This window comes from Stegostoma tigrinum, chromosome 1, assembly GCF_030684315.1.
Source record: "Stegostoma tigrinum isolate sSteTig4 chromosome 1, sSteTig4.hap1, whole genome shotgun sequence".
Taxonomy (NCBI): domain Eukaryota; kingdom Metazoa; phylum Chordata; class Chondrichthyes; order Orectolobiformes; family Stegostomatidae; genus Stegostoma; species Stegostoma tigrinum.
The window spans coordinates 160,114,915-160,138,807 of NC_081354.1; the positions used below are offsets into that span (position 1 = coordinate 160,114,915).

Here is a 23,893-nt window from a genome sequence, read left to right on the forward strand (position 1 = left end):
AATGCAATTCCCAGATCCTTCTAGGATTTTGCACTAAGAAAAACCCATAATGTGGCCATCTGCACTCACTATTAAGGAGTCAATCAGCAACTCCTGCCATCTGTATGTCTCAGAAACACAGAATTATTACAGTGCAGGAGGAGGCCATATGGCCTGTTTTGGCTGCACAAGCTCTCTGAGCATTTGATAAAGTACCAATGTCATGTCTTTTCCCCAAATTTTGCATATTTGGAGTACAAAGAGTGGAATATCACAGGAACACTATCTTCAGCCCACCAAGGCTACAAGGACACACGATACCTTTCGAAACTAAAACCGTTTTGCCTCGACACAGGCAACATACCTCTATTCCATCTATTCATATATTGGTCAAGATGCCTCTTAAACATTGCGTTAGTATTTACCTCCACCTCCTCCTCTGGCAGTGCATTCCAGGCATTTACCATCCTCTGTGTAAAACTTGGGTCTCGCATCTGTTTAAACTTACCCCCTTTTACCTTAAACCTATGTCCCCTAGTAACTGACATTTTTACCTTAAGAAAAAGACTGACTATCCATTCTATGAATGCCTCTCAATTTTGTGAGCTTCTAACAGGTTGCCCCTCTTCCTTCAACATTCAAGTGAAAACAAATGAAGTTTGTCCAAACTCTCCCCAATGCTAATACCCTCCAAACAAGGCTACATCCTGGTAAACCATTTCTGCACCCACTCCAAAGCCTCCACATGCTTCTTGTAGTGTGGCAATTAGAGCTGTACACAATATTCCAAAAGTAACGAAACTAAAGTCCTATACAGCTGCAACAAGACATGCCCATTTTTGTACTCTATGCACCATCCTATGAAGGCAAGCATGTCATACGCCTCTTCTCCATCTTATCCACTAAAATTGTCACTTTCATGGAACTATGAACCTGCATGCCTAGATCTCTCTTATGTTGATCCTACTAAGGGTTCTGCCATTTACTGTATACTTCACTCCCGTATTAGACAACCAAAAAGTATTTCCCTGCCCAAGCTTATCAATGTCCTGCTGTACCCTCTGGCAACTGTCCTCACTATCCACAGTTTCACGAATCTTTCTGTCATACAAATGTACTAGCCAGGCCACATACGTTATCCGCTAAATAATTTATCTGCATTACATATTGTTTCTATTTAAATGATCACCTAGTACCCTCCTGAATGCCTCAATTGGAACTGCCTCCAAATTAAGGATGAAAATCAGAAGCTGCAATCTGAGTTACTCTGTTTCTCCATAAGTTGTATCATGGTTGTATAGATGAAAGCTGCATTGAAATTTGTGTAAGGGTGTAAAGGTGCTGCATTTATCCCAGCAAACCTTCCTAAAGAAGTTAGTGCTCATGCATTCAGTCATTAGTGGATACTTAACCCTGATCTTAATTACTGTCTTTCATTCCACTGAGAAAATCATTCTCTCAGCCCTTCAGAATTTAGTTGCTGGAGTTTAAAAAGAATTTTTCAGTACCTTTTATCTATGCTTAGTTGCATCTTTCTTCCCCTCTCTTAAAAAGGCTTCCTGTACATGATTTGATATTGAATTTCAAGTTTTCTATTTAATCTTCCTGGTTAAGACTTCATGGACAAGATCTTGTCTCTAGGGAGGGGAAACAGAGGTCAGGATTGATTTTGGATCTCAATTTCTACAGCGTGGCCCTTTAAGTGGTTGACAGAGAAGCTCGCATGCAATGAAGGATGATGGGCAGGGTCTCAAAGATGAAGGTCCTATCAAAATGTTCCAGTTCGAAAGGAGCAGCAGGCTGAAATAAAAGATAAACAAGGGAAGGTCACGCACTTACATTTTTGTGGTGTTGGAGGCGAAGGGAGAGAAGTTTTACCCCTTTTTAGCTGCAGCTGCTCCTGCATCCAGGCAAGTGGGGCTGTGCTCCACCTCCTACAAATTACCTTTCCATAATATAATCTAGCTGGATGAAATCCACAAATTTCTTTGAATCTTCTACATTTAATTTTTGTTTTGAGACCCTGCCCATCATCCTTCATTGGATGCGAGCTTCTCTGTCAACAAAAAATTTTTGTTTCAATTTCTTTTCCAATGTATCGTACATCACGAGCTAACAAATTCTCTCCCCTACATCCAATATTGAGCTGTAATGTTAAACATAGTCACTAGATGGCAGAACAGGCCACAAAGTCTCAAGCTCTTCAACTTGTCATCAAATCCATCAGCATACTGCAATGCTTGAAAATAATTGCTGAGTGATTTTAGTTACTCCTGAAGCTGCTGGCATGTCATTTCATGAGGATTCAAACCAGATGCACAGCACCTGTTGCATTTTCCTTCACAAAGCTACATAATAATTTTCAGCATAGTTGTTTTAAGATTCCAGACCAAACCACAGAATTGAAGGGGCAGTCCACACTACAGAGACCCAACAACAAAACTTCAGAACAACAGGCAATTTGAGACAAAAACAAAAACCTTGCTCCCTATTCCACATCCAGTTGATATTCCATAGAACACTGCCTCGTCAAGCGCCAAATCCTGATTGACACCCAATGTGGAGGATGCAAATGGTTTACAGTATGGTGTTCATGAGTACCTGCCGCACTGGAAGCACTTTCTCCAGGTCATTCAACGTAATGTTTCCATCCTCTTCAAACTTTCCCTTCACCATCCTGCAAAAATGATGAGAAGAGGAGCAGCATTAGTCTGGAGACTTTCAATTGACATAGTCGTAAAGGAAAGGCTGATGTTCTAGCAAGAAGATGGAGTATTTTTGATAGCTACAACTCAGTATGCAGCTTTGCCCCAACACTGACAATGAATAAATTTGTTTGTAGAATATACCTATTTCCCTTAATAAATGCCATTTGAAAACAGATCAGATTTTCGTCCCACCCACACATTCACTGTAGAATTTACCTTTCAATATACTCAGTTTGTCGTACCACAGAGTAGGGAGAAAATCAAAACAATGACCCATTAAGTGAAAAATTAAGTTGTGCTCGATCCTCCCAGTAGAATTCTTTGTGGTAGCTTAACCAAATGCATCACAGAAAAGCAGAACTAGGAAAAGCCGAGGAGAACTTATTTAAAAATGAGAGATCAGTATTTCTGAACCAGCACTGAGATGGTGACAGCGTGGGAATAGAGTCCTCTCATAATTTCCCTTAGCAGCTACCTGTTTTTCTCCAAGCCATTTGCCTGTTCCAGTGAAATCAACTTCCCTAAATATATAATTTTATCAGAGATAATGGGAACTGCAGACGCCGGAGAATCCAAGATAACAAAGTGTGAAGCTGGATGAACACAGCAGGCCAAGCAGCATCTCAGGAGCACAAAAGCTGACATTTCAGGCCTAGATGAAGGGTCTAGGCCCGAAATGTCAGCTTTTGTGCTCCTGAGATGCTGCTTGGCCTGCTGCGTTCATCCAGCTTCGCACTTTGTTATCCCTAAATATAATGCCTGCAACTCTGTTTAAAGAGTAATGAAACATTAAAATTATTGTTTTTAAATCTGTGACCTTCAGCAAAGCCATATCATCATAAGCAGCTCTCCACTGGGATAATTCAAAGATCAGTGTTTTTGGGTTGGAGTGTAAAGAGTGGCAGATTTTTCTCTTCCAACAAGAAGAACAGCGTTAGTCCAGAGATTTTTAATCGTCACAGGCATAAAGGACAGGCTGATGTTCTAATAAGAAGATGGAGTATTTCTGATAGCTGGAACTCACTACGCAGCTTTGCCCCAACACTGACAATGAATCAATGCGTTTGCAGAATATGCCTATATCCTGTGAAGTGTTCTTAACAAGTATTTTCTGTGAAAAGCAATGGTTAGCACTGCTGCCTCACAGCACCAGAATCCTGGGTTCAATACACTGGCTGTGCAGAAGTTGCACATTCTCCCTGTAACTGCATGGGTTTCTTCCAGATGCTCCAGTTTCCTCCCACAGTCCGAAAGATATTCAGGCTGGGTGGACTGGCCATGCTAAATTGCCCATAGTGTCCAGGGTTGTGCAAGTTAGGTGGATTAGCTATGACAAATGCAGGGTTTTAGGCTAAGAGTAGGTGTTGGGTCTGGGAAGGATGCCCTTCAGAGGGTCAGCAGGGACTCAATGGGCCAAATGACTTGCATCTACACTGCAGGGATTCTAGGAACATTTACTGATCAACTGGACCAAACAGGCGCAGCATGCAAAGGCAAATCAAATATGGAAGAGCACACGCTCCTTTCCACAAATACATATGCGTTTACAAGCAAATTGGAAGAGCATTATGGAAAGAAATTTGCAAGTAACATCAAATCCAACAGCAGTAAAAGGGAGTGGTCCATGAAAATTCATGTATATGATACAATCAATTAAAATATAGAAATGAAGGACATGCTGTATAATGACTTCCAGTATTGACAATAGAAGAAGATGATAGTATGCTGGATGTGCCAAAGAGAAAGGAGTTACAGCTATACCTGGTTCTTGGGAATGAGATGGACTATGTTTCAGAGGGAGGACATTCAGAAGACAGCAATCTTTGCATTATTAAGTTTAGGTGGAGTGTACAAAAAAGGACGAGGAACAATTCGGAATAAGAATAATTAACCAGGGAAATGCCAACTCCAACAGGGTGACAGTGGGTCAGAAAAATTGGAATCAAAGGTTAGCAGACAAAATGATATCTGAACAATGGTTTGTCTTCAGTTTGACAACAAAGTATGTTCCTATGAAGTGGAAAGGCAGGACATCCAAATCCAGATGTCCCTAGATGACGTAAGAGATAGAGGTTAAGATGAAAAAGGAAGAAGTGTGCTTATGAAAAAGAGAGGTGGATAATATGACTAAGAATTAGGCTGAATATAGAAGGCTCAGAGGGGAAGTACAAAGCCCACAAGGTCTGCAAAGCGAGAGTGTGAACAGAGACTAGAAGCCAACGTAAGTGAGGCCATAATTTTCCAAACTTTTAACTCAGGATGGTGCCAAAGGGCCAGAGAATTGCAAATGTTACACTCTTGTCGAAAGAAAGTGTAAAGGTAAGTCACCCAACTAACTATAGAGGTCAGTCATTAGCTTTGTTATATATGCAATATGACACAACAAAATTAAGTGCCACTTCAGAAAAGGCATTCTAATTAAAGACAATTAGTATGGATTCATTCAGGAAAACAACAAAATGCTGGTTGAAACTCAGAACTGGCAGCATCTGTGAAAAGAGAAACAGAATTAATATTTGAATTTCATTTTAATGCTTGGTTCAGGCAAGTTCCTTTCAGCAGGAGCCAGAGGGGGAAGCCTGTACTGGGGATGATTTAAAATTGAGCGTGGGGGTCTCCAAGGCCTAGTTTTGGTTTGGACACATTCTTTTCAGGAGGGGCTAGCAGCCATCCATTCTGGGGAAGGTCCCTGCTGTAGTTCCAGGGTGATTTGGGAGCAGAGTTTCTGATTTGTCGGTGCGGGTGAGGCAATAATTTGCTAATACGTTTATTCCCTCGGTGCTACAAGTGATAGAATCTCACTACAGTACAGGGCAAGTGTCCAGTTAGTTCATCTTCTGCTTAGTTACAGGGAAGTTAGATAGTAAGTTGAGGGGGTTATTTGCTAGAAAGTAATAACTGTAATCATTACGTAGCTAATTAAAATTTAACTTGTAAACTAACAGCCAATGAGGATTAGTCATGTTACTTGGTTGGGTTTTGAGTCCCACCTGCGAGATGTGGTCAATTATGGACACTGACAGCATTCTCGATAATTAGATCTGCAGGAAGTGTACCCAGCTTCAGCTGCTCACCGAACAAACAGATCGACTTGAGAAGCAGTTTGAACTCTAAGGAGTACATAAATGGCAGAGAGCATCACAGACTGAAGTAATAGAAATATGGTCACACCCAAGATACAGGAAGATAGATGGCTGACAGCTAGACAGGATAGGTGATCAGTGCAGCAGTATCCCTGCAGCTGTCCCCCAGTTGAACAGGTTTTCTGTTTTGGAGACTGATTGGGAGGGGTGGTCCCATCAAGTGACAGCATCATCATCAGCAGCAGCCAGACCAATGGTGCCACGGCTGGCCCTGCTGTACGGGGTGGGTGCAATGTGTAGTATAGCAATAGGAATTGGACATTCAATCATCAAGGGCATAGGTGGGCACTTATGTGGCCATGAGAGAGACTCCAGGACGTTATGTTGCCTCCCTGGTGCCAGAGTTATGGATGTCTTTGAGCAGGTACGGGGCATTCTGAAACAAGAGAGTAAACAGACATTGTCCATATTGGCACAATAGAATACAGAACTGTACAGGACAGAACAAGCCCTTCAGCCCATGATGTTGTGCCGACCTTTTACACTAATCCTAAGGTCTATCTAACCCCCACCGCTACCTTATACTATCATCCATATGCCAATATAATAGCAACTTAAAAGCCCCTAATGAGGCCGACTCCACTACCCTCTCCGGCAATGCATTCCACATCCCTACCACTCGCTGAGTAAAGAACCTACCTCTGACTTCTCCCCTATGTCTACCTCTGCTCACTTTAAAACTATGACCCCCCCATAATAGCTACCTCCACCCTAGGAAAAAATCTCTGGCTTTCTGCTCTATCTATATCTCTGATCATTTTGTACTCCTCTATCAGGTCACCTCTCATCCTTCGTCGTTCTAAGGAGAAAAGCCCTAGCTCTCTCAACCTTTCCTCGTAAGACCTTCCCTCCATTCCAGGCAACATCCTGATAAATCTCCTCTGCACCTTTTCCAACGCTTCCACATCTTTCCTGTAATGAGGTGACCAGCACCGGTCACAATACTCCAGATGTGGCTGAACCAGGGTTTTGTATAGCTGGAGCATAACATCATGGCTCTTGAACTCAATCCCTCTATTAATGAAAGCTAATACATCATACACCTTCTTAACAACTCTATCCACCTGGGTGGCAGCTTTCAGGGAACTGTGAACATGAACCCCAAGATCCCTCTGCTCCTCCACACTGCGAAGAATCTTTCCGTTAACCCTGTATTCTGCTTTCAAATTTGTCCTTCCAAAATGAATCACCTCACACTTTTCGGGGTTAAGGTCCATCTACCACTTCTCAGCCCACCCCTGCATCCTATCAATGTCCCTCTGTAACCTAGAACAGCCCTCTGCACTATCCACAACCCGACCTACCTTCGTATCACCCACGAACTTACTAATCCACCCTTCCACTCCTACATTCAAATCATTTACAAAAATCACAAATAGAAGAGGACCCAGAACAGATCCTTGTGGTAAACCACTCGTAACTGAGCACCATGTTGAATATTTTTCATCTGGTGCCACCCTTTGTCTTCTAACGGTCAGCCAATTCAGAATCCAATCTGCCACATTTCCCCCTATCCCATGCCTCCTTACCTTCTGCATGAGCCTACCATGGACAACCTCATCAAATGTCTTACTTAAATCCATGTATACCACATCCACTGCTCTACCTTCATCCACATGTTTGGTCACCTCTTCAAAGAATTCAATAAGGTTAGTGAGGCATGATCTACCCCTCACAAATCCATGCTGACTATCACAAATCAAACTGTACCTTTCCAAGTGATCATAAACCCTATCTCTCAGAGCCCTTTTCAATAATTTGCCCACCACTGAAGAAAGACTAACTGGCCTGTAATTTCCAGGGTTATCCCTATTCCCTTTATTGAACAAGTGAATGACGTTTGCCTCTCTCCAATCTTCTGGCACTATACCCATGGACAGTGAGGACGAAAAGATCATCGCCAAAGTCCCTGCAATCTCTTCCCTCACTTCCCATAGAATCCTTGGATAAATCCCATCAGGCCCAGGGGACCTATCTATGTTCAACTTCCTCAAAATTCGTGGTACATCTTCCTTACTAACATCTACCTCCTCTGGCTGACTAGTCTGTGACATAGCAAATGACGTAAGTAGAAAAAATGACAAGGTCTTGCTGTTCAGGGAGTTAGGTCGTAAACTAAAAAGCAGGACATCTAAGATAGTAACCTCAGGATTACTCCCCGTTCTCATGTGCCATTGGGAGAAGGAACAGAGACACAGTACACTAGCACTTGTGGCTAAACAGCTGGTGTAGCTTCAGATATGTGGATCACTGGGCTGTCTTCTAGGGAAGATGGGGCCTATACAAGAAGGACAGGTTGCACCTAAACTACACAGACACCAATATCCTGGCAAGGATGTCCTATAGTGCCTCTTGGGAAGGTTTCACGTAGTGGGGCAGGTGGCTGGAAACCACAGCATCAAGTTAGTGAGTATAGAGACTTGCGAAGAACTTGAGTCAAAGCCAAATATGGCTAAGAGAAACAGCAATCAGGGAGAGGTTGCTGAACTCAGTGGAATTGGAGGCTTCGACTGTTTTTGATTCAATGCAAGAACTATAACAGGTAAAACAGATGAACTTAGAGCTTGTATTAATGCATGCAGTTGTGATTTTGTTGCTATCACAGACGCATGATTGAAAAAGACGCAGGATTGGCAGTTTAAAATTCTAGCAAATAGTTGACGTAGACAAGACAGGGAGGAAGCAAAAGAGGTGAGGGCGTTGCATTCTTGGTGAGGGAGCATATCACAGTTGTGTCAAGAGGAGATTTTGGAGTGAGGCATTATGGGTAGAGCTCAGGAACAGGAAGGGTGCAATCACAATGCTGGGACTGTAGAAAGACCTCCCAGCTGCCTGAGGGAGATAGAAGAAGTAATATGTAGTCAAGTTCCAGAAAGATGTGAAAATAGCAGATTTGTTGTGGTGGGTGATTTTAAATTCTGCCACATTGACAGGAACTTTCTTAGTGCTGGGGATTTAGATGGGGAGCAAATTGTTAGGTTTGTTCAGGAGATATTTTGAAACAGTATGGGGATAGTCCAAAGAAGGAGGAGGCCATATTGAACCTGGTATTGGGAAATGAGCCAGGTCAGGTGATCAAGGATTCTTTAAGGGCATTTTGGGAATAGTGATCATAATTCTACATGTTTTCGGATACTTATGGGTAAGGACAAGATTGGATCTCGGATGAAGGTGTTAAATTGGGGGAAGGTTAAATATAACTGAATTAGATAAGAATTGGAGAATGTGGATTGGGAGCAGCTGTTTGAGTGTAAATTCACATCTGACATGTAGCAGTATTTTAAGGACCAGTGATTAGAGTGCAGAACAGGCATTTCCTGTGAGGATTCATGAATCTTGGATGACAGGGGAAATTATCAGCTTAGTCGAAAAAAAAGCATACCTAAGGTCTGAGCAACCAGAAACAGTTGAAGTCTTGAAGAATATAGAGAAAATGGGAAAGAGCTCAAGCAAGGAGTCAGAAGGGCTAGAAGGGCTGGTCTTTGGCCAGCAGAGTTATGGAGAATCCCTAGCATTTTATACATATTAGGAGCAAGAGGGTAGCTAGAGAAAGAGTAGTCCCACTGAAGGATAAAGGGGGGAGAATATGTGTGGGGCCAGAGGAAACGGGTGAGATCCTTAAAGAGTACTTTACATCAGTATTTACCAAAGACAGGGATATTAGGGATGCAACAACTTCTCTTTTGACTCCTCCCACTTCCTACAGACTAAGGGGGTGGCCATGGGCACCCGCATGGGCCCCAGCTATGCCTGCCTCTTTGTAGGTTACGTGGAACAGTCCATCTTCCGCACCTACACAGGCCCCAAACCCCACCTCTTCCTCCGGTACATTGATGACTGTATCGGCGCCGCCTCTTGCTCCCCAGAGGAGCTCGAACAGTTCATCCACTTCACCAACACCTTCCACCCCAACCTTCAGTTCACCTGGGCCATCTCCAGCACATCCCTCACCTTCCTGGACCTCTCAGTCTCCATCTCAGGCAACCAGCTTGTAACTGATGTCCATTTCAAGCCCACCGACTCCCACAGCTACCTAGAATACACCTCCTCCCACCCACCCTCCTGCAAAAACTCCATCCCCTATTCCCAATTCCTCCGCCTCCGCCGCATCTGCTCCCACGATAAGACATTCCACTCCCGCACATCCCAGATGTCCAAGTTCTTTAAGGACCGCAACTTCCCCCCAACGGTGATTGAGAACGCCCTTGACCGCGTCTCCCGCATTTCCCGCGACACATCCCTCACACCCTGCCCCCGCCACAACCGCCCCAAGAGGATCCCCCTCGTTCTCACACACCACCCTACCAACCTCCGGATACAACGCATTATCCTCCGACACTTCCGCCATTTACAATCCGACCCCACCACCCAAGACATTTTTCCATCCCCACCCCTGTCTGCTTTCCGGAGAGACCACTCTCTCCGTGACTCCCTTGTTCGCTCCACACTGCCCTCCAACCCCACCACACCCGGCACCTTCCCCTGCAACCGCAGGAAATGCTACACTTGTCCCCACACCTCCTCCCTCACCCCCATCCCAGGCCCCAAGATGACATTCCACATTAAGCAGAGGTTCACCTGCACATCTGCCAATGTGGTATACTGCATCCACTGTACCCGGTGCGGCTTTCTCTACATTGGGGAAACCAAGCGGAGGCTTGGGGACCGCTTTGCAGAACACCTCCGCTCAGTTCGCAACAAACAACTGCACCTCCCAGTCGCAAACCATTTCCACTCCCCCTCCCATTCTCTTGATGACATGTCCATCATGGGCCTCCTGCACTGCCACAATGATGCCACCCGAAGGTTGCAGGAACAGCAACTCATATTCCGCCTGGGAACCCTGCAGCCATATGGTATCAATGTGGACTTCACCAGTTTCAAAATCTCCCCTTCCCCCACTGCATCCCTAAACCAGCCCAGTTCATCCCCTCCCCCCACTGCACCACACAACCAGCCCAGCTCTTCCCCCCCACCCACTGCATCCCAAAACCAGTCCAACCTGTCTCTGCCTCCCTAACCGGTTCTTCCTCTCACCCATCCCTTCCTCCCACCCCAAGCCGCACCCCCAGCTACCTACTAACCTCATCCCACCTCCTTGACCTGTCCGTCTTCCCTGGACTGACCTATCCCCTCCCTACCTCCCCACCCACACCTTCTCCACCTATCTTCTTTACTCTCCATCTTCGGTCCGCCTCCCCCTCTCTCCCTATTTATTCCAGTTCCCTCCCCCCATCCCCCTCTCTGATGAAGGGTCTAGGCCCGAAACGTCAGCTTTTGTGCTCCTGAGATGCTGCTTGGCCTGCTGTGTTCATCCAGCCTCACATTTTATTATCTTGGAATCTCCAGCATCTGCAGTTCCCATTATCTCTGATATTAGGGATGTTTTTGTGAGGGAAAAGAGTGTGAGTGCTCTTGGGCAGGTCAACATAAGGAAGGAGCAAGTGTCAGGAGTCTTGAAATATATTGAGGTCGACAAGATCCCAGGCCACACAGGATCTGTCCCAGGCTACTGGGAGAGGCAAGGAAAGAAACTGCCAGGGCCTTGAGGCAATCTATTTGCCCTCAGGAAAGGTTCCAGAGGACTGGAGAACGACCAACGTTGTTTCTTTGTTTAAGAAGGGCAACAAACAATCCAGGTAATTACAGTTCAGTGAGCCTGATGTCAATGATGAGGGTTCTGTTGGTGAAGAGACTGACAGACAGGATTTATTCGTATTTGGAAGCAAATGGACTTTTTAGTGATAGGCAGCATGGGTTTGTGCAAAGAAGGTCATGGCTCACCAATTTGATTGAATTTTATGGCGAGGTGACAAGGATTATTAATGAGGGAAGGGCAATGGATGCTGTCCACATGGACTTTAGTAAGGCATTTGATTACGTACCTAAAGCAGACTGGTACAGACATAGTGTCACTGGATGAGCTAGCTAGATGGCTTCAAAACTGGGTTAGTCATAGAAGACACAGTAGTGGTGGAAGGGTGACTAGCGTTCTTCCACAGGGGTCAGTGCTGGAGCCTTTGTTGATTGTACTATAGATAAATGATCTGGAGGAAATGTAGATAGTCTGATTAGTAAATTTATGGATGATACCAAAGTTGGTGGAAATGCAGATAGTGAATGGGACTGTCAAAGGATAGAGCAGGATATAGATAGATTGCAGATTTAGGCTGGGAAATGGCAGAAGAAGTTTAATCCAGACAATTGTGAGCTGGTGCATTTTGGAAGATCAAATTCAGGTGCGAATTATGCAATAAATGGTAGAACCCTTAGCAGCACTGACAGACAGAAGGATCTGGGTGTACAAGTCCACAGATCCCTGAAAGTGGCAACACAGGTGGATAAGGTGGTCGAGAAGCATACAGCATGCTTGCCTTCATCAGCCAGGATATCGAATATAAAAGTTGGTAAGCTATGTTATAGCTGTGTAAAAGCGAGTTTTGAGAAGATTTGTAGCTCAGGTTGAGGTTCTGGATGTGAGTTTGCTCGCTGAGTTGGAAGGTTAGTTTTCAGACGTTTCATCACCATTCCAGGTAACATCATCAGTGAGCCTCCGACGAAGCGCTGGTGTTATGTCCCGCTTTCTATTTATCTGTTTAAACACTACATTGGACAAACTGGCAGAAAGCTAGCCACCAGGATACATGAACATCAACTAGCCACAAAACAACATGACCCACTATCACTAGTATCCTTACATACAGATGAGGAAGGACACCACTTTGATTGGGACAACACATCCATTCTAGGACAAGCCAAACAGAGACATGCACGAGAATTCCTAGAAGCGTGGCATTCCAACCAGAACTCCATCAACAAACACATTGATTTGGAGCCAATCTACCATCCCCTGAGAAAAAGAACAGGAAATGACATCACCAACACAGGAAATGACATCACCAACCCAAGGAAACCTAAGCAGATAAATAGAAAGCGGGACATATCACCAGCGCTTTGTCGGAGGCTGACTGTTGATGTTACCTAGAATGGTGACAAAACATCTGGGAACAAACCTAACAGCTCAGTGAACCAGCTTACATCCGGAACAAAATAAAGACCCACTCTCTTGTTGACCGGGAGGAGGAGTGTGCTGTCTTGGAGGTGAAACGAGGACGTCAGGTTGGCTGTGCACCCTTGCGACCAGTGGATCTTAATGCTGGCTTCGGCCTAACGCTGGTTCAGGGGAGCAGCCAACCTGCAACGATGGCTGCGGCAAGTGCTCGTGCCCCAGGTCAGGGGGTCCGGAACACCATCCGTGTTTCCGTAAAGAAGGTGGATGAAGGTGCACCTGTGGACCGCACCTTCTTCGTGAAGATGGTCCTGTTGGACTGTTGTGGGTTCACTGCTGCGGACATTTGCTGCCTGCAGGATTTCCCCAGAGGAGGTTTTTACGATGTAACCTTCAGGAGTGCCAAGCTTTGCGAGCGCTTCCAGGAGGTTTTCAAGGAGAAAGGAGGTGAGGGCCCCCTCTCTGTATTGACCACTGTCCCGCTGTTTGTGATGCCAGCGCAGAGGAGCCGTATGGTGACTGTACACATGTACAACCCGCATGTGCCAGCAGTTGATGTCCTGACCTTCCTCGGAAGGTATGTGAAGGTGGAAGGGGACCTAACCAACAGCATGGACCCCTTCGGGATCTGGACGAGTAAGAGGCAGGTCAAGGTGACGCTGAGGATGGGCGCAGACGGGAATGTCGCACACCCACCGTCCAGCTTCGCGATCGGCGGGAGCAAGGGCTACCTGATCTATGCAGGGCAACCTATTTCTGCCATGCCTGTGGTAGGTCAGGTCACGTGGCAGCTGACTGCAAAGCCACCATCTGCAGGGAGGAGGGACACCTTGCAAAGGATTGCCCACAAGAGAAAAGCTGCAACCTTTGCGGGGAAGCGGGCCACCTCTATAGGGCATGCCCGCAGCGGGGGACCACCTACGCCCAGGTCGCCGGCAGGGGCAATGCGGGGCCAGCGCCCCCGGAGGAGAGGAAGGCACCAGGGCCCTGCAGGGACCCCACTAATGAGCAGGAGGGCCAGGCCGCGCAGGAGGGCCCAGCCCCGCAGGATGGGCCCGAGGCCAGCAAAGCACCACTGCAGGCTCCGCTCCCCCCCGACAACCCGGAGTCAATGGAGGCGGCGACAGGCGACCCAGGGGAGCGGACAACAGTCCGGAAAGCGAGGAGGAAGGTGCGTCGACGGGCCCAGGAACCGCAACCATCAGGCGGGAAGAGGCAGCTACAGAGGGGCTATAAGAGCTCCTCTGACGAGGGGGATTCGGAGAGGACCCACCAGAAGCAGGAGTTAAAGATCTCGAGGGAGAAGGAAAGCAGCACCCCGCTTCCAGGTGATGGGAGGCGTCCTGAGGCTCCCTCCGACACCCAGTCAAGTGCCGCTGGGGCACTGGAGGGCCCCCCAGAACTTCCAGGCGGGAAGGAGAAAACAGCGCGTCCCCAGCCTGACCCAGAGCCGGACCCTCCTGCCTCCGCACCCCTGACGGGGGGATGCCACCCGGAAGGCAGCACGGACGGTTTCCTGAGCCCGGAGAGCGTCCAGCAGTTGGCCCGGGCAATGGGCATGAAGGGCCAAATGGAGGGGCTGAACCTTGGACTTGGGGAGGGTACTGCGGTCACTGCCCACAATGGGGGTACAAGTTGCAAGCATTAATGTGCGCAGCGTCAAGTCCACCGCAAGATATGTGTCCACGTTGGCTTACCTGACCACCATCGAGGCGGACCTCCTGTTTCTGCAGGAGTGCGGGATACCGCACCTCAGCAGGTACAGGAAATGGTCCGGCGCCTGGACCTGTGGGCCTTCGATCTGGTCGGGGGGTAACGACTGTCGCTCCTCGGGCCTGGCTATTCTGCTGCAGGGGCGCAACTTCACCATCTCTCAAGTTCAGGAGGTGGTGGAGGGGCGCCTCCTAGTGGCTGATGTCACCTACAGGAACACTCCCCTGAGGCTGATCAACGTGTACGCCCCAGCGGTACGGAGTGAGCGGTTGGCCGTCCTGCAGCGGCTTCCACCCTTGCTGGCTATGTCCAGGCCGGTCATCCTAGGCGGAGACCTCAACTGCATCATCGATGCAGATGGAAGATCCGGCGTGGGGACAGCGGGTGGGGGGAGTCAACTGGACGTCACGTCCAGATTCCTGATGGGCACGGTGAAGGACGCCAAACTGCTTGACGTCTTCAGCACCCCTGCAGACGGAGCGCAGCGGAGGTACACCTGGTCGCGGCCAGACGGGTCTATCCGCTCAAGGATAGACTTCCTGTTTGTGTCACGGGCGTTCTCGGTCAGGTCCACCGCGTCGAGCCGGTGTTCTTCTCTGACCACTGCCTCCTGCTGGCCGACTGTCACTTACAGGATGACCAGCAGGCTGGCATGGGGACGTGGAAGCTCAACACGACTCTGTTGACCCCAGAGAACGTCGAGGAGCTTAAGAGGGAGTACGCCGGTTGGAGAACCGTGAAACCCCTCTGAGTCTCCGGGCGACTGGTGGGAGACGGTGAAGGAGAACATCAAGAGGTTCTTTGTCCTCAAGGGTGTTCAGAAGGCAAGAGAGAGGCGGGGAAAGCTGTCGCGACTCCAGAAAAGGGTGCAGAACCTGCTCCTTCTGCAGTTGATGGGGGTCGATGTCACGGAGGACCTCCGTGAGGTGCGGGGCCAGCAAGCCTCGCTCTTCGCCGCGGAGGCCTCCAGGATAATCTTCTGGTCCAGGGTCCGCTCCGTGGAGCAGGACGAGACGTGTTCGTGTTTCTTCTTTCAGAAGGTGCACAAAGAGAGCTCTGTGCTTAGCCGGCTGAAGGAGGACGACGGCTCGGTGACGTCGTCTCGGCCCGACATTTTGAGGATCAGCAGATCCTTCTATGCCGGACTGTACGACACGAAGCCCAAGGACAGCACGGCCTCCGAGTCATTCCTGTCGTCTATCACGGAGGTCTTAGACGACGGCATGAGGGAGTGGCTGGACCGGCCGATATCCCTGGATGAGCTGACCAAAGCCCTCAAGTCCTTGGAGAGGAACAGGACTCCCGGAAGCGACCGCTTACCGGTCGAGCTGTATTCCGCTCTGTGGGACCTGGTCGGCCAGGACCTGCTGGAGGTGTACGATAGTGCGCTTCGGGCAGGGGAAATGTGCAAGTCCATGAGGAAGGGCATCATCACCCTCATTTACAAGAGGAAGGGGGAGAGGGAAGAAATTAAGAATTGGAGTCCCATTTCATTATTGAACGTGGACTACAAAATCCTGGCCAAGGTCATAGCCAACCGGGTCAGGTCTGTCCTGGAGTCGGTGATTCACCCTGACCAAACCTGTGCTGTGCCGGGCAGGAAGATCGCTGAGAGCCTCGCGCTCATCAGGGATACGATCGCCTACGTACAGGACAGGCGGGTGGACACCTGCCTCGTCAGCCTGGACTAGGAGAAGGCCTTCGACAGGGTCTCTCATGCTTACATGAGGGACGTCCTCTCCAAATTGGGGTTTGGGGAGGGTATCCGCAATTGGATTTGGCTGCTCTACGCCAACATCGTTAGCGCAGTCTCGATCAACGGGTGGGAATCAGACAGTTTTCCTGTTAGATCTGGAGTCAGGCAGGGCTGCCCACTCTCTCCTGCCTTGTTCGTGTGCTGTGTGGAGCCCTTCACCACATCCATCAGGAAGGATGTGAGCCTGAAGGGCGTGACTATCCCAGGCAGCGGAGGCCTTCAGGTCAAGACCTCACTGTACATGGACGATGTCGCCGTCTTCTGCACCGATCGTCGGTCAGTGAGTAGGCTATTGGACATCTGCGGCCAGTTTGAACTGGCCTCGGGTGCCAAAGTCAATAGGGGTAAGAGCGAGGTCATGTTCTTCGGGAACTGGGACGACCGCTCCTTCATCCCCTTCACCGTCAGGACAGACTACCTGACGGTGCTAGGTGTTTGGTTTGGTGGAGCTGGGGCGTGCACTAAGACTTGGGAGGAGCGTATCACCAAACTGAGGCAGAAGCTGGGCAGGTAGATGCTCCGGTCCCTCTCCATCACGGGTAAGAACCTGGTTGTCAGGTGCGAGGGGCTTTCAGTACTGTTGTATATGGCGCAGGCCTGGCCTATTCCCTGGACCTGCGCCGCTGCAGTCACCCGGGCCATCTTCCACTTCATTTGGGGGTCGAGGATGGACCGGGTCCGCAGAGACACCATGTACAAAGACCTGGAAAATGGGGGAAAGGGCGTACCGAATGCCACCCTCGCCCTGACGACTACCTTTGTGTGCGGCTGCATCAAACTGTGCATAGATCCTCAGTACGCAAACACCAAGTATCACTACTTACTGAGGTTCTACCTGTCCCCGGTGTTGCGAAGGATGGGCCTGGCCTTGTTGCTGCGGAACGCTCCGAGTAGTTGGACCGTTCCGTACCACCTGTCCTTCGTGGAGAAATTTTTGAAAGGAAACACCTTTGACCACAAGGCCGTCAGGCAGTGGTCAGCACGTAGTATCCTCGAGACCCTTCGGGAAAAGGAGAGGGTGGATCCCGTCGTGTGGTTTCCCACATGGACTGCCAAAGTCGTTTGGCAGAATGCCTCATCGCCAGAACTTTCAAACAAGCACAAGGACATTGCTTGGCTGGCGGTGAGAGGGGCTCTGCCAGTGAGATCCTTTATGCATGCCCGGAATCTCTGCACCACCGCACGCTGCCCTCGAGGTGGCTGCGGGGGGGACGAGACTGTCGATCACCTCCTTCTGGAGTGTGCCTATGCGCAGGAGGTCTGGAGGGGGATGCAGTGGTATTTGTCGAGGTTCGTCCCGAGCAGCCCCGTGACGCGGGACTCCATGCTCTACGAGCTGTTTCCGGGGACGCACACCGAGACCAACATCAACTGCGCCTGGAGGACCATCAATGCGGTGAAAGACGCTCTTTGGTCTGCCCGCAACTTGCTGGTCTGCCAGCTGAAAGAACTGAACCCGACCGAGTGTTGCAGACTGGTGCACTCCAAGGTCCAGGACTACGTGCTGAGGGATGCGCTAAAGCTTGGGGCAGCCGCCGCCAAGGCGCGGTGGGGAAAGACCACCGTATGAAACTCCTCGTCCAGAATAGAAAAAAAACCCTATCTGGTAACTGGGCCCAGCTGGCGCCTTCCCCAACTGGTCAGGGGGCCAACAGGGAATGTGCGGGGTGACGACTGCCGGGGTGTTTTCTTTGCTTTGTTTTGTTTTCTTCTTTGTTTTTTTCCTTTAGTTGGTGTACGTACCCCCTGGGTAACCCGGAGCGGCTTGCATGACTGGGTAGGTGTGTAAATATGTTTTATTTTTTGTACATCTTACGAATAAAGTATATTTTTTCAAATAAAAAAAAAAGGTGACGAAACGTCTGAAAACTAACCTTCCAGCTCAGCGAGCAAACTCACATCCAGCTGTGTAAAACTTTAGTTCAACCACATTTGGAACATTGCATGCAGTTCTGGTCGCCATACTATCAGAAGGACGTGGATGCTTTGGAGAGGGGGACAAAGAAGGTTTACCAGGATGTTGCTTGGTCTGGAGGGTTTTAATTATGAGGTGAGGTCAAATAAATTTGGATTGATTTCACTGGAAAGGCAGAGGCTGAGGAGCGACCTGATAGACGTGTACAAAATTATGAGAGGTATAGATAGGGGGTATAGTCAGAGGTGTTTTCCCCCAGGTGGAAAGGCATACTAGAAGAGGGCACAGGTTCAAGGTGCGAGGGAGAAAATAAGGGGAGAAGGGCAGGGAAACTTTTTCACACAGAGGGTAGTGGATGGCTGGAATGCACTGCCAGTGGAGGTGGCATGTTAATGGCATTTAACTGGTCATTGGATAAACATATGGATAATAATGAAATACAGTAGGTTAGACGGGCTTCAGTTTGGTTTCACAGATCGGTGCAACATTGAGGGCCGAAGGGCCTATACTGCGCTGCAGTGTTCTATGTTCTATGTGGTGGGAGCAGGCACGTTAGCAACGTTTTGAAGCATTTCTTGATAGACCCACGAACGTGAGGCAAACAGAGGGACAGAAACAGTGTATGGGCAAAAAGTCGTGGTTCTAAACAAGGATTAGAGATTGGTGCAGGCTTGGTGGGCCAAAGGGCCTGTAACTGTGTTGCATTCTAATACATATTGTATAGTACTGTATGATTCTTCTCATTTGTTATGGACAAATCATGTATAACTACCTTGCTTGAGATTTTTGAAGATATCAATAGGTAGTGTCAATAATGGTAATATTTTTGGCTGTGGTATAATGAATTTCCAAAGGCATTTGATACAGTGCCACACAACAGCCTTGTCAGCATAAAAGGGACAGTAGTAACATAGATACAAAATTATCTGAGTTAAGGAGACAGTTGTGGTTAATGGGCACTCTCCAGCTGGAGGAAGGTTTGAGTTTCTCAACAATCAGTTTTGACAGCCTTCCTCTTCATGATATACATTTGCACCAAGACCTCGTCGTAAAGGGCACAATTCAAAATGTTCAGTTGATATGAAATTTCGAAGTATTGTACCTGTAGGGAGAAATGTGTAGAATTTCAAAAGGACACAATCAAATTGGTGAAATGGGCAGACTATTACCAAATAAAATTTAATCAGTGTACATGAAAAGATTAATTTTGGTGGAAAGAACATAGAAACGTGGTCTAAAAGCAAGGGTACAATTCCAAGGTGTACAACAGCAGAGGGACCTGAATATGAATGTGCATAAATCATTGAAACTGACAGGACAGGTTGAGAACATACTTAGATTAAACATACAGCATCCTAGGCTACATTAACTGAGACAGACAACATAAAAGCAAGGATGTTATGTTAAACTTACATGGAACACTGGATTAGCCTCAACTGGAGCTTTTTGTCAACTTTGGGCACTACACTTCAGAAAAAGTTTGACAGCAAATAATGCAATTGCGATCCAGTAGCACTTGGGTTAGGTTAAAGAATGAAAATACATTCAAACATAGGAGACTGGATGAAACAGTAAATAATCACTGATCATAGTGATTAATTGTCCATTCATCCAAGAAATCTTGATTCAAATCTTGTCCCCAGCCAGCGAATATAACTCCATGTATCCTAAACAATTTGAACACTGCTGCTTCTGTTATGTGGATCTTCACCACAAAACCGCACATGATAATGTGGCACTGATCTCAGACAGGCAGACGCTGAGGGATATGATCACTGATGTATCAGAGGTCACTATGTGGGGAAGGTTACAGAAAGTTAAACTTTGCATTTGGCCTGTACTCCATCTGACTAAAAAACTAAATATCAATGCCAAAAACATAGTGAAAGCATGTTAGAGGGCCCCAGCACAGAACATGTAAACGAAGGAAAAAAATCATTGGTGTCCATGTGAAGCAGAAATCAGACTCTCTTCCATGAAACTATACACACCAGTAAAGAATGTTTTCTGTGGGCAATTGACGTGTTTGATTTTTAACTACTCCCTGAATTGGCCAAACAAGTCAGTCTTATCGCACTATTAAGCAAAAAGAAGCATCGCCACCATCTTCACAGGGCAAGCTCAGATGGCCAACAAATGTCAAGCTTGTCAATAATGTTCACATCCTGGGTACATATAATACTGGAGGCCAGGATGCAACTTCTCATACAATGGGATTTCCTATCTAAAGTGGTTCATGCAGAATTCTGAAGAACAAAGAGAATGCTCCTCCACAGACTGCTTTCCCTCCTCTCAGTCTCAAGAAAACAATGTGTTCATTTTGAGTGCATCCAAGAGGAAATTGTGGGGATTAGGTTCTCCAAAAGGAAGAAATGTCAAGAAATGCCCTTTGACATTTGGAGGTTTGATACTTACCCTTCTTGATCAATGTGGGGGAGGTACTTGGAAGCGTTTTGTAAATGCTTTCGATGAAACGAGTTGGTGAAATCTAATTTCTCAGGCTGTAGATCCCATGTTGCTCCACTGTAAGAAAAAACCCGCACATTATAACTCATAGGGAAACAGGACTGCAGCCAACTACGCAGTCTTCAAACTAATCTCTGGCTTCCAGAGGAACAGGCCCACAAAAGTCTGTCTTCAGTTGAACAGGAAATTTCCTTATTCACTCTGCTTTACAGAGGAATAGAGGATGTACCAAACGGACTCCCTTCTCCCCATCTGTTTATGTTTTTGGTTAATAACCTGTATCTTTCCGGAGATGTCCCTCTCTGGCTTCTTTACCTCAGCTCTCACCCCACATTCAGTACCAACTTGAACGAATGAGTGACATGCTCTCAAGTTAGGCTTCTTTTGCCCTACTCTGAAAAGGGTTCACGATGTGAAAGGAAGCAATTGTTTGTGAACTGTTTTTTGCACCAACTTTTTTTTAACAAAGCATTAGAAGGTTCAGCTCTTCAAACATGTAGTTATAGCTATGACAGAAAGAACTGCACTAGAACTCTCCCAAGCTTGGAAGATGAAAGTTGCTATTTTTCTTTCTGTCCAATACTTGGCAAAGCCTTTCGGCAATTTTAACAACAAACAGCACCAGATCACAGCTGTTACATATAAAGATGTGTAAAAGCCATTGTTTAATGGGAAATGTTCAGTATGAAGAAGGACAAGATCAGAATAACAGACAGTTGTACACTGATGCCACAATTTGCACACAAGCAGGATGGGACAGAATGTGTTGACAATGGAGGACAAAGCAAGCGAGAGGGAGATAGAATTGTGCTTCTTCAATTGTAATTTCCTGGGAAGAAGATTTGTTGCCTCTTCTCTGTCCTTTATCAATGAGTTGGTTTTATGGATTCAAAACCCGTAAGAATATTGTTTGCATAGTTTATTAAAACTGAGCATTATGTCAGTACAATATCAAATTATTCAAGTTACCTACTAAGTCACATTATTTCTATAGTATCGGGGACTCTATTTTTGTAAGTTGAAGTTATTTTTAAAACTGGTTGACCTAGAAAACATAGAGCTCCCTGGAGATACTGATACTACAAGGGTTAGTACATTATTTAAATTAGAATTCCGGAAGTCACAACAATTTCCATGTTCCAGTCATGATCACCCCCGTGTGAGATACAAAGATAGATTCACATATTCAGTTTCCTCTGCTGCTTTTACTTCTTGTAGTCTTTCTGTTTCAAGCTCAGCACCACCTGAAGATAAAGCATCACTATTATTAAAATACGAATGCCTTTCCACTGTATGTGGACGTCTGATCTGGTTGTGCACAGAACAGTCCAAGAGATTAATCACACATCTCTGAACTACAAAAAGCATCACATGCTAATGCCTGAGATAACAAGGTGTAGATCGGGATGAACACAGCAGGCCAAGCAGCATCAGAAGAGCAGGAAGGTCAACGTTTCGGGCTAGACACCTGAAGAAGGGTCTAGGCCCGAAACATCAGCCTTCCTGCTCCTCTGATGCTGCCTGGCCTGCTGTGTTCATCCCGCTCTACACCTTGTTATCTCAGATTCTCCAGCATCTGCAATTCCTACTATCTCTGAAACATGCTAATGCCTGTTCTGGGAGGTGAGTTGCATATTGTTCAGAATGGGAAATGGTGAATCTAGTGACAGAACAGGAAAAGCTAAATTCAATCTCAATAAGAAAGTTCATCTACCATTCGGAATAAAGGAATTTTGGTGAATCATTGAGAACAGCAGGGGATGGGGGTTGGGGTGAGAGGACTGGATATAAAATGTAAAAAAGCCACATACCTTGCATTCTCAAAAGTATTAACTGCCCAGATATCTGTCCCCAGAATATCATAAGACGTCTCTTGGTTACAGTTCTACAAATGGAGGAAAGCATCACAAAATGAGTATTTGCATAAGAATAACCACTAATGTTAAATAATTGCAGAAAATAAAATGTGTAGTGTGGTGGTGCTAGCCTTCTTGCAGTGGTAACAATTTCACTTCTTGAATAAAGGGTCATGGGTTGAAGCCCAATTAAGTGGCTTGAATAGATAGTTGAGACTGACAATTCAGTGCAGCACGGAGAAGTGTTCGAATGAGATTGCTGGCTCAATCAGAATGTTCAAAACTGAAATCAACAGATTTGTTAGGTGCAGATATTAAAGAGACGGCAAAGACAAGTTGAGTACAATTCTACTATGACATAATAGAATGGTGAAGCAGGTTCCAGGTCTCAAAGTTGCTATTTATATGCAAATTCTACTTAGCCCTTGAACTGGGATCTTAGTTTTCTTTGTGTTTTGAATCTAACATATTGCTTCAGTGCAGCTACACTCTGATCGTATTGGTAAATTGTTCAACTTCATCAAGCTTTGATTAATTGTTTTTGTTTAGTCTGAGTGACAAGCCTCCATAATGAAAACTTTATTTTCAGCACCAATGCCAAGGATTGTCAGGTTAAATGTCAAGTAAAACTTCCTTTGTTCATAACTACATTCATACAGATTGCCTCTGCGATAAAATTGTTAGGGGTTCTGAATCCATATACTGCAGGCCTTTATTCTCTCTCTCTCTTTTTCCATCCTTTATCTTTTCTTTCACCTTCTGATGTTGTGGACGGAGCAGAGTTGGTGGACGGCTGGCTGTGGCAGGGCATTGTGCTTGGAGTGGGACTGCAATTGGCTCGCAGCGGGGACTTGACGGGTGGCAGAGTCGAGGTCACAGCGTGGTCTGGAGGTTGGCCTCTGGAGGTAGGCGCGGTCTGCTTGCAGGGCTGTAATCTTGAAATTTTTATTTCCTTACAATTCTAATTTATGTGATTTTGTATTGAAGTGCCTTGTACGCAAGATGGCACCATTGTAAACTTTTCACTGCATTCATGTGGATACATGTGAAAATAAACCTAATTCTAACTCTTAACATCATAACTTATCGAGGGACGAAGGGCCTGTACTGTGCTGCAATGTTCTATGTTCTATATACCGCATGGAAACAGACCCTTCAGTCCAACTCATCCACACTGATCAGACAGCCTAAATAAATCTAGCTCCATTTACCCAGCATTTGACCCATATACCCCTCTAAACACTTCCTTTTCATATACTCATCCAGATGCATTTTAAAATGCTGTAATTGTACCAGCCTCCGTCACTTCTTTTGGCAGCTCATGTCATATACGCACCACTCACTGCAT

General features: G+C 46.7%; 1 protein-coding gene across 10 annotated transcripts in view; it reads right to left on the reverse strand.

Annotated features, from left to right (window-relative positions):
* The window catches only part of ctif (CBP80/20-dependent translation initiation factor), a 357,703-nt gene that overhangs the window by 105,847 nt on the left and 227,963 nt on the right, over positions 1–23,893 (reverse strand). For 8 of the 10 annotated variants that reach the window (XM_059649773.1, XM_059649791.1, XM_059649774.1 and 5 more), the window contains 3 exons: positions 22,501–22,574; positions 20,639–20,746; positions 2,581–2,656 (listed from right to left, as the gene is read on the reverse strand). In XM_059649773.1, the coding sequence (XP_059505756.1) occupies positions 2,581–2,656; positions 20,639–20,746; positions 22,501–22,574 (258 nt within the window). The remainder of the gene's footprint in view (positions 1–2,580; positions 2,657–20,638; positions 20,747–22,500; positions 22,575–23,893) is intronic. The other 2 variants (XM_059649797.1, XM_059649795.1) reach the window with 1 other exon arrangement.